At 38.6% G+C, this 14,102-nt stretch overlaps 1 protein-coding gene and 1 pseudogene across 1 annotated transcript in view; both read right to left on the reverse strand.

Moving 5' to 3' along the window:
• Window positions 1-2,216: 2,216 nt before the first annotated feature.
• On the reverse strand, window positions 2,217-11,767 carry LOC102742833 (transmembrane emp24 domain-containing protein 2-like; annotated as a pseudogene).
• Window positions 11,768-13,313: 1,546 nt separating this feature from the next.
• Window positions 13,314-14,102, reverse strand: part of LIPI (lipase I) — a 28,524-nt gene continuing 27,735 nt past the window's right edge. Inside the window, exon 9 of the mRNA XM_081818182.1 lies at window positions 13,314-13,410. Coding sequence (XP_081674308.1) covers window positions 13,314-13,410 — 97 coding nt within the window. The remainder of the gene's footprint in view (window positions 13,411-14,102) is intronic.

Here is a 14,102-nt window from a genome sequence, read left to right on the forward strand (position 1 = left end):
GGTCCCATCATCAGGGTTGGAGACAAGCTCTTTAATAAAGCATAAGAGATATGTCTTTTTGAAGACACAAGTATGCTCATGCCCTGTTCTTACCTGAGAATCTTAAATAGCTCCTGTTTAGAGTAAATCCTTTTCTGTGATACACAAAACTTCGTGTAACCTGGCCCGCCTGTATTTGTTCTGTTCTTCCCTCCTAAGTCATAGTCTACAAGTCTACCAGGCTACATTCTCTTCTGTACCTCTCTCTTTGCGTGTACTGATCCCTAACTATCCATCAAGAACCAATTTTGTTTGTTTGTTATTAAAAAGAAATATTTATTTACTGAACCAGGGCAGATTAGATAACAACTAACTCTAAGTTTACATCTTTTAACTAAATATTGCAGTGTTTTCAAACACACCAAAAAAACCAAAAAAACAAAAAAACAAAACAAAACAAATCCCAAATGGCATTGCAACAGTTATCTTAAGGTAAAATACAATCACCTCATACTGTTGCAAGTATTTTCACCCCGGGTTGAAAAATTATTTATCCTGAACATGAAAACCTGTAACAAATTTAAATTAATTATATAAAACTCATTACTTCTAGTTTTTCCCTTGCAAAGATCCAAAACAAATATACAAGTAACTAGCATACATCAGTCATAATACAATCCTGGATTATATCCCACAACCAGATGCTCCTTTAATTTTAAACTCATCATCAGAGACCAAGAGAAAGTCATTTCATTTTACAAAAAAACAAAATTCACATGTGCCAAAAAAGAAAGTCCCAAGAAAAACAAAAACGAAATCCTAGTACTGACAGTGATGTTCAGTACCCTAACTAAACAGTGGCCAAAATGCCACTGATCAAAAATAAAATAGTGGCTGTATGTCATGGCAGTGAAATTCAAGAGACTTTAACCCTTGACATCAGAAATCCAGTTTTTTCCAATTACATGAATGCACACTTCCTACATGACAGGAGTGGAGAAAGCAGATGGGCCAGCATAGAAAGAGAAGAGCAAGGGAGAAAGAGAAGGGTGTTCGCTGCAACACCCAGAAAACTGGCTTTAGTAGAGACTTATTACAAGGTTAGGTAGAAACCAACAAATTGTTATTAGCTGCTTGTGTCATTAATTCAATTTGGAGGCCATTGAGTCCTAAGGTTCAAGATATAAATTTAGGGGGAAAAATGTTGTTGGGTTAGGTCTTATCTTTAAAGAAAAACACAAGACAGGGCGCCTGGGTGGCTCAGTTGTTAAGCATCTGCCTTCGGCTAAGGTCATGATCTCAGGGTCCTGGCATCCAGCCCCGCATCGGGCTCCCTGCTCAGCGGGGAGTCTGCTTCTCCCTCTCCTTCTGCCTGCCATCTCCCCTGCTTGTGCTCTCTCTCTCTGTGTCAAAAAAAAAAAAAAATCTTTAAAGAAAAACACAAGACAGACAAGTATAAAAGTACCACCTGGTCATAAGCTCCAGTCAGAGCTCTGCCAAAAGGCTGGGTAGAAAATGTCAAGATTCAGGGGCGCCTGGGTGGCTCAGATGGTTAAGCGTCTGCCATCAGCTCAGGTCATGATCTCAGGGTCCTGGGATCGAGTCCCGCATCGGGCTCCCTGCTCCTTGGGAGCCTGCTCCTCCCTCTGCCTCTCTCTCTCTCTCTCATGAGTAAATAAATAAAATCTTTAAAAAAAAGAAAATGTCAAGATTCAGACTGCTTTTTCTCATAAGGACTCAACAGAATGAATCTTTAATGACTCGAACTGTAAGATAAAGGATCCAAAGAATGCAGTCATTTTAGTTAAAGTACTATCAGCAAAGTACTAGTCTGAACAGACTGCATTTTATCATGAAAACAAAAGGAAAAGAAGATATAATCGGGATTATACACCTGTATTTCATTCACAGTGTTTGAGTTCTGACAGGCCTGTATAATGGAGGCAGAACTCAAATAAAAAATTACTCCAATTGAGTGTCAAATTTTCACAACTTTTCTAAAAAGGTGTTTTCCCCAATATCTATTAATCACAAAGAAACATGTACTGTGAGTACCTAACTGTACATAAGTACTCTGAAAAAAAATGTAGAGACTAATGACATTAGTACAACCAAGATGTTTGGTAAACAGTGAATTATGATTTTGAGATCATCCAAAAAAGGCTTTTTTAAAAAAAAGATTTTATTTATTTGGGAGAGAGAGAGAGAGCAACAGAGCAACAGAGGGGTGAAGGGCAGAGGGAAAAGCAGACTCCCCACTGAGCAGGGGGCCTGATGCGGGACTCAATCCCGGAACTCTGGGATCATGACCTGAGCTGAAGGCAGACCCTCAACCTACTGAGCCACCCAGGCGCCCCCAAAAAAGGCTTTTTAAACAGCCCTCCAGACTTCAAAAATTTCTTCAGGTAGTAGATCTGTCCCAATGTCATGGCAACTAGAACAAGAGCTTCAATGAAGGACCAAAGGACCACTCTGCTGTTTGTGTTGTTGTTGATCGCTCTGTGCATCCTCTCCTGAACTTCCATGGACTTCTGTTCATGTTTGACAGCTGCCACCGCCCCTGCCAACTCATTAGTCATTTCTTCCAGCTTGTTCTGGTGAGCTTATATTTCCACATCTTGTCCTTTGGGGGCCTCCCCAATATCAGTGGTGATCATCACTATCTTTGGAATCATGGTAGACATCCTGTTGCTAAAACAAAACCTAATGTGTTCCATGCGTGTGAGCAGCAAATGTGTATTTTCCACTGGACTCTCGGTCTCCTTTATAAATTCTTTTATTATCAGGCCCTGTCATCTCCACATCCATGCCAGTAGGAAGCCGCCCTCCACCATCTTGGTGCCCAAGGTGACCTGCTCCAAGAAGCACTCCCCTTTGTGCCTGTGGATCCTGGTGAAGTAGCCCAAGGCTGCGGCCAGAAGGGCAGCCAGGAGCACCAGCAGCTCAGTTCAAGTCACACCAAAAAAAAAAAAAAGAAAAAAAAAAAGGTAAGACAATCATCTTACCCTCTACAAAAATCAACTCAAAATGGATCATAGATCTAAATGTAAAATGGAAAGCTATTAAACTCCTAGAAAATAACATAGGAAAAAAACCTAGACAACATTTGGCATGACCATGACTTTTTAGACACAACACCAAAGGCATGATCCGTGAAAGTAATAATTGATAAGCTGGACTTCATTAAAATTAAAAACTTCTGCTCATTGAAAGACAACACCAAGAGAATGAGAAGACCAAGCCACAGACTGTGAGAAAATATTTATGAGAGACATCTGATAAAGAACTTACCCAAAATGTACAAAGAAGTCTTAAAACTCAACAATAAGAAAATGAACAACCCAATTGAAAAATGTACAAAGACCTTAATATACAACTCACAAAGAAGATATATAGATGGCAAATAAGCATGTGAAAATATGCTCAACATCATATGTCATCAAGGAAATGCAAATTAAAACAATGGTGGGATTCCTCTACATTTTCTATTAGAATGGCTAAAATCCAGAACACCGACACCAGATGCCTGTGAGGAAGTATAGCAAGAGGAATTCTCATTCATTGCTAGTGGCAATACAAAATGGTATAGCCATTTTGGAAGACAGTTTTAGCAATTTCTTATAAAACTAATGAAGGATAGTTGGAAGGCAGGCAGGCAGGGACAAGCCCACCCTGCCCCCCAAAAGAGGAAACCACCCTTAAAAGGATTTTACACCACCCTGGGAGGAGCCCTCCACCCTTTCCCACGTGATAGATAGGTAACAAAAATCTGATTGGATGACAGGCGCAGGGAGGGTTAATCACATTAAAACAGCCCGCCAACAAGCCCATGAAAACCCGGATGGCAACCCTCTCGGCACTGACAGAGAAAAAATCCTGTAACAAAACCAAACATACTCTTACCATATGATCCAGCAATCGTGCTCTTTAGTATTTACCCAAAGGAATTTAAAACTTATGTCTACACAAAAATCTACACATGGATGTTTATAACAGCTTGATTCAAAATTGCTACAACTTCGAAGTAACCAAGATGTCCTTCAGTAGGTGAGTGGATAAATAAATAAACTGTAGTATATCTGGACAATGGAATATTATTCAGTCCTAAAAAGAAATGAGATACCCAGCCATGAAAAGACATGGAGGAATCTTAAATGAATATTTTTAAGTGAAAGAATCCAATCTGAAAGGGCTATATACTGTATGATTCCACACACACACAGACCAAAAAAAAAAAAAAAAAAGCAAAAGCAAAACTAGGGAAACAGTAAAACTATGGAAGCAGTAAAAACCCAAACTATGGAGACAGTAAAATGATGAGTGGTTGCCATGAGGCAGAGAGAAGGAACGGATGAATAAGTAGAGCACAGAGGATTTTTAAGGCAGGGAAACTCTGTATGATATTGTAGTGATGGATACGTGTCATGACACATTTGTCCAAACCCATAGAATGTACCCTACCAAGAATGTTAACTCTGTAAACCATAATGTAAATTCCACAGGTTGGATGATTATGATGTATCAGTGTAGATTCATCCATTGTAACAAATGTATCACTCTGGTGGGGGATATTGATAATGAGAGAGGCTCGCAAGTGTGTGAGCAGAGGTGTTAGAAGGTGGAGGAGGAGTAATAAAGCATCTTCCACACTAAGAAGGCACTTTGAGACCAAAAAACAAAGCAAGCCACTCCATACCGCTACACAACTTTATTCAGGGTAACTCACTGACAGGGAGGGGATCCAGTGGGCAGATGATCCAGGTGCTAGGCAGGTATTCTCTGCAAAGTCTGGATTTTATAGAGGGAGGGGTTACTAGTTATCTAAAGTGATGCCATCTGTGTGGGGGGAGTGGGGGGGAGGGGAAGAACTGTGTTATCTCTGCTAGTTATCTAAACATCTTTAGGGAAGATCAGAACAAGCCTTCCTGCATTCCCGTCAGGATCTACAATAACCTCCAAGGGGCCTGGAACATGTAGCCCAAGGAAGTTCATTGCACAGACGAAACAAGATGGAGTGCCAATATGGAGTCAGAATTGTCAGCATCCCTAGAAGGGGATATACAGAAAATCTCTGTAACTTCCCCTCCCATTTGCTGTGAAGCTTAAACTGCTCTAAAATAATAATAACAATAGTAATAATAATAAAGTCTTAGTAAAAGAAAATGTTTCAGGCAGTCTTTGAATTGAGACCATCTGGCTAACAATCAAGCCAGATGACCAGCTTCTAATGACCTCCTAGCACAATCTTGCCCTGACATATACTATCCACACAGCATGACTGCTCTGTGACTTCTAAAGTCGCTGACACCAATGACCAATGACCAATGCCTTGCTTCTTGCCTCTACCACATGTAAAGGTAGTCGTTAGCCCCGATGCAGATAATAGTGTGTTCTGTTATTATGTGCTAGACATTATAATTATTTAATCCTTACACCAACCCTGTGAAGAAAACATGATTACTACCACCATTTCTCAGCTGAGGAAACTGAGGCAGAGAGCTTAAGTAGTCAGATGAAGATCACCAGATGGTAATGTGGCAGATCCAAGATTTGAACTCTGGAAGCCTGGCTCCTGGGCTTGGACTTGAAACCACAAGGTACCACAGACCTGTTGTAGGAGTCCTCCTCCCACAAAGTCAGAATCCTTGACATCCCGGTTCTCTGCAAATGCACTCGGAAGTGTTTAAGATATGAGGCCCTGAAGGGCAACCAATATCCTTCTGTAGCTTATTTTGTAAAATGAGATTTCAGGGAGGAAAAAGTGACAGTAAGAGAGGCACAGCATTTTTCCTCTTATAAATTTATTCATCACAACATTTTATGCCTAAACACATAGTTTGTATGTTCATTGCACAGTTATAAATAGATACACTCAATCTGGTAAAATGTAGAGAAAGTGGGCAGAGTATTTTTAATCTTGATGAAATGCTTCAAAAAGAAGCCCATTCTCAGGCTTTTTGGGGTCAGATACAGGGACGTTTGTAGACTAGGTTCCTTACCTCTTGCTCGGTAGTCTTGAAGGTAGGTGTTCCGTGCTGAGTCTATTTTTGTTCCTTGTACCATAACAGTTGGTATATCCAGCACCTCTACAGAGTTCTTCTACCTGATCTAGGTGTTCTGATGTCCAGGAGTTCTTGCTGTTAAGGGATGATACTTCATGGGCATTTCTGTTGAGATCTTTTTTCTCAGAAACCAATTCCACTTTACCCTGCCTACATTTGAAAATGAATCATTTAACTCATTTCTTCTAATCTCTTTCTTTGCAGTCCATCAATTTTATAACAGAAAACAAACACTACACCCACTATTGCAACTAGGAATGATGACTGGCATTATTTTTATATGTCACCACACAATATTATTGTTATTATTTTTTCCAAAATAATATAAAGGTAATAACTCTTAGTTATTTCAATCATTTCTAGTTAAAGTAGTACTAAATAAAATTAAATTCATAGTACCCTTCTAGATTCAGAAATTGGAATAATTCTTTTTTTTTTTTTTTGGTAGATTGCATTATTGGCCCTGTTCTTCACCTATCCCCCTTTTTTTTAAGATTTTATTTATTTGTCAGAGAGGGAGAACATGAGCAGGGGGAACCGCAGGCAGAGAGAAAAGCAAGCTCCCCGCTGAGCAAGGTTTCCAATGCAGGACTCGATCCCAGGACCCTGGGATCATGACCTGAGCGGAAGGCAGACGCTTAACCGACTGAGGTACCCAGGCATCCCAGAAATTGGAGTCATTCTTAATACCATTTTAGAATATGATAGCATATTAAAGGTGTATAATTATGTAGAAAAAGAACTGGTTTAAAAAACTGGATTTAAAAAACTGGATTTTGGGGGGTGTTCTTGGTCTCATTTCTGCACAATTGTGAGCACTGGCTGCCTTGTTTGAATATCTTTTCTAGAATGTCTGTATAGAAAACAGCCTTGGAGTACGGAAGCAGTGTCTCCTTCTGGAGTGAAGGAAAGACTTGTTTACTGTTCAGTATAATAGAGATCATGTCTCTCTCTGGGGAAAAGTCCTGGCAAGTCAACTACCATAATAAAAGATGTAGGTTCCCTAAGCCTGTGGTTGTTCTCCAAAATACAATGTGCAGACATCGGTGGGCCCCTTTGTGTTGCCCTGTGAGAGTTGTGTACTCCGGCTGTGCTGTTGCTAAGAGCAATAGGGGTTTTTTTCCTCTGAGCCAGAAGTCTTATGTCTTCAGTCAGTATCCATAAAACTGTGGCAGAAAAACTGGTTAGCTTGCAAGTAGGGTAATGTCTCAGATCCTTCTAAGTTATTGACAAAAAGATCTAAAAAAATTTTAATGTACATTTTAACACATAGATACATGTTTGGAGTGAATTAGTGAAGTGGGGGGAGAAAAAGAGAAATGAAGAGGAAATGCTAATAGGGATAGGATTTTATGATTTTTAAATTCCACTTCTTTTTGTTTTTCCATGTTTCTACAATCGATCTGTATATAAACAGAAAAAAATCAATGTTTCATAAAAATAACATGCCAGGTATACCATAGTTTATTGCCAATGTGAATTATATTTCTTTTAAAATGGTAGTTTCAGTGTTTTCAAACTTAGGAATATAGAGAAGTTATTAATTTTTCTGTATTCTTTTACATCCTATTGCTTTACAGCATTCTTATTTGTTACAAGGGTAGCTGATTCTATTGTGTTTTGTTGGTATAGAGTATTACCATCTACTAATAACTTTAGAAAGGAGGACTCAAAGTCAGTGGTGTTTGTAGATGGTAGTATTACATAATATAATGTTACTAAAGTGTATTATATAATATTCCTATATAAGCTATGTATCATATATGCCTTCTTTGTTGTCTATCAAATTTATATGTATTTTATATACACATGTTTCCATTGCATATTTTACTTGGGCAAAATTTCCAGATAAAAATAACTACTAATAGTGATAACAGGTTTCCTTACCTTGATTCTGATTTCAACAAGAGTAACTTGGCTGTTGTATTGTTAATTAAGTGAAAACCATTGATTTAAGATACGCATTATCATCTTAAAAGTGTTTCCTTTTTTTTGTAGTTTAATAAAGTTTTATTTTGTCCTTCTATTTTTTGAGCTGAGTTTTGGATTTTGTACTGGGTTGAATAGTGTCCCCCCCACCCCCGCCAAAATCTATATCCACTCAAAACCTCAGAATGTGACATTATTTGGAAATAGGGTTTTTGCAGATACAGTTAGTTAAGATGAAGTCATGCTGGGAGGGGAAGAATGAAGGGGGGGAATCGGAGGGGGAGATGAACCATGAGAGACAATGGACTCTGAAAAACAAACTGAGGGTTCTAGAGGGGAGGGGGGTGGGGGGATGGGCTAGCCTGGTGATGGGTATTAAAGAGAGCACGTTCTGCATGGAGCACTGGGTGTTATGCACAAACAATGAATCATGGAACTACATCAAAAACTAATGATGTAAGGTATGGTGATTAACATAACAAAAAAATTTTTTTTAAAAAGATGAAGTCATGCTGGACCCTTCCTCCCTCAACTTTCATATTTAATACATTGGCATGTTATAGTTCAACCTTCAAAAGTCTAACCACTAGACTGCAGTCTAACCACTACATCCAGCAAAACGAACAAACAAAACCACCATAGACCAAGCCACCATGATCACACAGCCTTCTTAGCGGTTCCTCTGCTTTCAGACTTACCTACCTATTGGAAGTGGCCTTCCAATAATGAAATACAAACACTGTTACTCTTATGTTTGAATGATATTAATGGTTTTATATTATATTTAGAATAAAATCCAAACTATTACCATGGCCAAGAAGATGTTTAAAATCTGGCTTCTGCCAATGTCATCAACCTCAACTCCTGCCACCATGTCTCTGGATTGCTGAACTCTCAGCTCCACTGGCCTTCTTCCTATTCCTCCAACACACTTTCACTCCTCAGGTCCTTACATTTGTTATACCCTCTGCTGGAAATGCTGTTCCCTAGATCCTTGCATGGGTGGTTCTGTCTTGGCATCCAGGCCTGTGCTGTAATATTACCTTCTTGGGGAGGCTTTTCCTGACCATTTCAACTAACTCAATCTCTCTAATATCACTATCTCTCTTCATTGTTATTTTTCTTATCACCTTATCACTCTCTGAAATTATATTTTTGTTACCTTACTTATTCTTTGCTTGAAGCTTACTGAGTTCAAGAACCTGCTCTTTTTTGCTCATGGCTGTCTCCAGCAAGATGTCAGGCACATAAGATACATTCAGTGCATGTTTGAATGAATGAATGAACGTCTATGTAGACATGTCTAATTTACATATTCTAGATGCAGCACATAGTTTTTCTTGCCGCGATCCATGCTTACCTATTTCATGTTTCAGAAACCACGTTGCTTGACTTTTGCTGCATAATAAACCATCCCAAAACAGTGTGTTAACACAATGACTACTGTATTTAGCTCATGATTTTGTGAGTCTGGGCCAATTCTACCAATCTCTGTATCTGTGGTCAACCTGCTGAGTGGCAGTTATTGGCTGAGGTGACTCAGTTTTCCTCCATTCCTTGTCTCATCCTCCCAACAGCCTAGCTTGGGCATTTTAACATGATGTCTCTGGGATCCAAGGGCAGCAAGTACTTGTCAGGTCTCAAGTTGGGTTACATTGTCCCAGTGGCCAAAGTAAGACACATGTTTAAACTCAGATTCAGGGTTTAAAGGTGTTATCTATGGGAATGGTTACAGGGAGATTTGAACAACCTGGGAGATATTACTGAAATAATCTACCACAGGTGGAAAGCCACCATAGCCTATGTATATTTGTTTCCAATAGTATAATTTTCCTGGATTTGTGGGCTATTGGTGACTAGAAAGTGAAATAATGTAGGAGAATGTGGAGAGTGAAAATTTTCTTGCTCTCAGAAAGGTATTGAGTCCCAGTAGATAAATTACCATACACCTCTGGTTGGAAAGTGAAATGGAATCACAGTGCGATGGTCAACCTCTCTTCCCACCCCACATTCTCAGTTCAGCTATCTGCCTCAATGTCCCATTTGTGTCTGGTTATTATAACATCCTTCTGAAGTTTGGAAGATTATAAGTAATTTTCCTAGATTGCCAATATTTTCAATCCTGGATTCTGTGTATTTCCTTTACTTGTTCAAATGAAAGGAAGGTAAGGGTGAATCCATCACTGTTGGCTCCATCATCATAACCCTGTTGTGTCTTCCAAATTTTTCTTTACTTTATACTAAAACTGTGCCTATATTCAAATCTATAAATATTTGTCAAGTGTCATTTTCTTTGGTATAGATTGTGGGGAAATATGGTTGAAATAAGATAGTCCCTATGATCGGTAACTCATTATTTCACAGAAACAATATCTTGTATTTCAGGATGAAAGTTTCTTGGGGGTTCTGGCCTAGGTCATGTGGTTCTGAGAATACATTTAGTTTGATCATTAAGATAAAGTGTATTCTTAAAAAATTCTAATTCTCTTTGTCACTCTCTCTCTCATCTCATACCTCCTCCCAACTTAAAGAGTCTTCTGCTAAGAGTAAGCCCACTTTCAAAGTCCTTCTTTCTTCATTTACTTTCACAACCTCATCTTGAAAACTTTTTCCACCGACGTTTTCCCAATTAAGCATCTCTCCTACCAAGTGTTAAAGAGTAACACAACACTAACATGTATTGGAGAGTAAAAAAACTCTTTGATAACTTATGACAAGTTCAACTGACAAAGGTCCAGTGATTTCAGAATCTATGCCTGCTGCAGACTTTGTTGTGTTTTTTTACCTTCAAATTGTTTCCTTTCCCAGGGAGTTGTTTTTAAAAGAATGAATTTTATCATTCTTCTCTGTGTTTCGAGTGTTAGTGTTTTAATACTTTAATGATATATGTGGAAGACTTTATTCTGAATTCAGTTCTAAATGCAAATTATTCTTAAGTACTCTGTCTTGACTAACATCACTTAATGTTAAAATCTGGTTCTACTACATTTTTAGAAAAGATTTGAAGACACAGGTGATCTTAAATTTGCTGTACTGTGAGAGCCCTGTGATCTCTAACCAGAACGACTTGTAACATTTTGTTCTTCTAAATAGCCGGCAATCAAATGGTGACTGCCTACTCTTCCTGACTAAGCTAAAAAGAAACTTACTGCTTCATTTAATTTTGCATTTATCATTCAACAAATATTTATGGAACCCCTGAAACAGGCCAGGCATTGGTCTAAACCCTGAATACAAAGACGTATAATACAAAATGTCCTACTCAGGAAGATCGCATCCTTGTGATGGAGATAGACAAGTAAGCAAAGAGTTAATAGCCCATGCTGTAACAGGATCATGAAATAGCATCTCTGGGGAAACAGAGGAGGAGGTGAAAGCAAAGGAAGAAGTGATTTGGTGAGATATAACGAGTTAACTATAGAAAAGGCCAAGAAAAGACCAAGTGAGAAGTGAGGACAAATCTGAGTTAAGAACTGGAAAGTGCTAATGGTGATCAAACAGGAAAGCTGGAAAAGTATTCAACTGCATCCTAGAGAATCTGGGGGAATGATCTGTTTCTTTGAATCTTCAAACACTTTCTGCAATATTATGTTCCATTTGAAACACTTGAATCATGACTGCTAGCCTACATGCAAACACATTCTTCCATGTCCCTGTGAGAAATAATTCTACCCCTAGCCAAGAGCCTAGCATTCCAGAAACTTAAGCCATGATACAGAAATCCAAATTCAATTCAACACCATCTGCATAACCAGCTGTTCACCTCCCATATTTCCTTCTTTTTTCATGTACCACATGTTCATGGGAAAAAAGAAATTATGAATGAAAATGTTATCTGTGCTTTGAAGTCCTACATTTTCATAACCCCAAAGTCATCCACTGATGTTCTCTGACAGCGTTGTTTCCGCCACCTGGAGAAGCAGATTATATTTCCTTGGGGCAGGACTCAGGTATTTGGTAACTTTTAACAAGGTCTTCATACTAAGATCCATGTGTCTGGCGATTTGCTGGAATCGTTACATTCAGCAAGCCCCTTGGCAGTTGGCAGGCACTCACCAACCACATCAGTTTCTGAGTCAGGCTCTTCTTTTTGTCCTATGCTTCTTTTCCAGTGACTTCTGTGACGTCCTGTTCACACATCTATTTATTCATCCACAAACATTTGCCTAATGTCTATTACATACTCAATAGACAACATACAACCAACATATCTTTCAAGTATTGTCAATTGTTCAAAGGATTTCTTTTTCCTCTTTTACTCCCCTTGGTCACTGAAGGTAATAAAAGTATCTAACTTATAGGGCATTTTTAAGTACTAAATGAAATAGTGCAAGTCAAAGACTTAAAACACAGGCTGGTGGGGCACCTGGCTGCCTCAGGTGGTAGAGCATGCGACTCTTGATCTCGTGATCATGAATTCAAGCCCCACTTTGGGCATAGAGCTTACTATCAATCAATCAGTCAGTCAATCACAGACTGGTCCATAGTAAGTATGCATTATGTATTTGCTATTAATATTATAATAATGTCAAAAAACAGGATTAATACATAGGCCATAAATGTTATGACCCACAACAACACTTTTATGAATGTAACTAATTATAAGTATTCTTATAATTGTGCCTTGTCTATTTTGGCCACACATACACACAATTTAAACAATTATCCAGTACATTAGAATGGTGTTACAGCTTATAAATGATGCAATTTGGGGTTTTTTTTGTTTTTTTTTTAAAGATTTTTTTTTATTTATTTGCGAGAGAGAGAACGAGAGACACAAAGCATGAGAGGGAGGAGGGTCAGAGGGAGAAGCAGACTTCCTGCCGAGCAGGGAGCCCGATGCGGGACTCGATCCAGGGACTCCAGGATCATGACCTGAGCCGAAGGCAGTCGCTTAACCAACTGAGCCACCCAGGCGCCCCTGCAATTTGGGTTTTTTAAAATGTATAGTTTATTAAACAAAATCCAGTTGGTCTAGGATTATATTTCCTTGTCATTATAGTCAACCATTGTGGGAACAAAGGTATGATTTGTTGCTTTGCTGGTGATTTATTTTTTTAAATATAAAGTTTCTTATGCCATGGAAACACAAAGAAGGCACAACAGTAAAACAGTAATATAGTATTTAATTAGATAAATCCTAAAATTAACCTAAAAATAATAAAACTATGTTGTTGAGAGGATTTTGAAAGACAAGGTTGAGTCCGATTCTGTGATTCATGCCAAGTAGGCATTCTGAAAGATAAAGAATCTAAACATCTCATCTCTCTGCTTCCTTTTCTATCTGTTCCAGAACAGTGTGCCTTCAGAGCAGCCTGGCATAACATATTTTGTGCATAATGTCTATGTGTACCTTTTGTTGTCCCAGATAATTGCTGTAGAAACCTGTGCTTCATTATGATCCTCCAAAAAGTGCATTTTTTCCTCTTTTATTTTTGATCTATGATTTCCACAAATTAAAAAAATATATGATTAAAAATATTGCTTGAAGACTATGAACTTGACGTCAGAGGAGTCAAAGTCTTCTTCCCTTACCTGCCTTTTATCTTAAAAAAAAAAAAAAAAAAAAGATGAGAAGAATTAGGATCCTGGAGAAGTTATTGCAATATGGAAACATGGAAACATTTTGTAAGTTTATGCCGTCAAGTTATCCTTGGGAGAGCCTATGGCAAGCAAGTTTTATTATGAGGGTTGTAGGACCCATTAATATGCTATAAGTCTCTCTATTACCCAGAGACCCTAAGCAACCAGGAACACAGGAACAAATTTCCTCTGTTAACACTAAATAAAATAGTGCATTTTATTTAATTTTAAAAGTCTGTTTTAGGGGCACCCGGTGGCTCAGTCGTTAAGCGTCTGCCTTCCTCAGGTCATGATCTCAGGGTCCTGGGATCGAGCCCCGCATCGGGCTCCCTGCTCAGCGGGAAGCCTGTTTCTCCCTCTCCCACTCCCCCTGCTTGTGTTCCCTCTCTCACTGTGTCTCTCTCTGTCAAATAAATAAATAAAAATCTTAAAAAAAAAAAATGGAATGGGAATGTATCTGTTTTAAAGGCTTAAGAAGTTTTGATTTTTCTCCTGCATTGAGCACGTTAGGTTGTTAGTGCTGGAAGAAACTTGGAGATCATCTTCACC

The sequence above is a fragment of the Leptonychotes weddellii genome, chromosome 1 (genome assembly GCF_054177405.1).
Source record: "Leptonychotes weddellii isolate Sample4059 chromosome 1, ASM5417740v2, whole genome shotgun sequence".
NCBI classification, from domain to species: domain Eukaryota; kingdom Metazoa; phylum Chordata; class Mammalia; order Carnivora; family Phocidae; genus Leptonychotes; species Leptonychotes weddellii.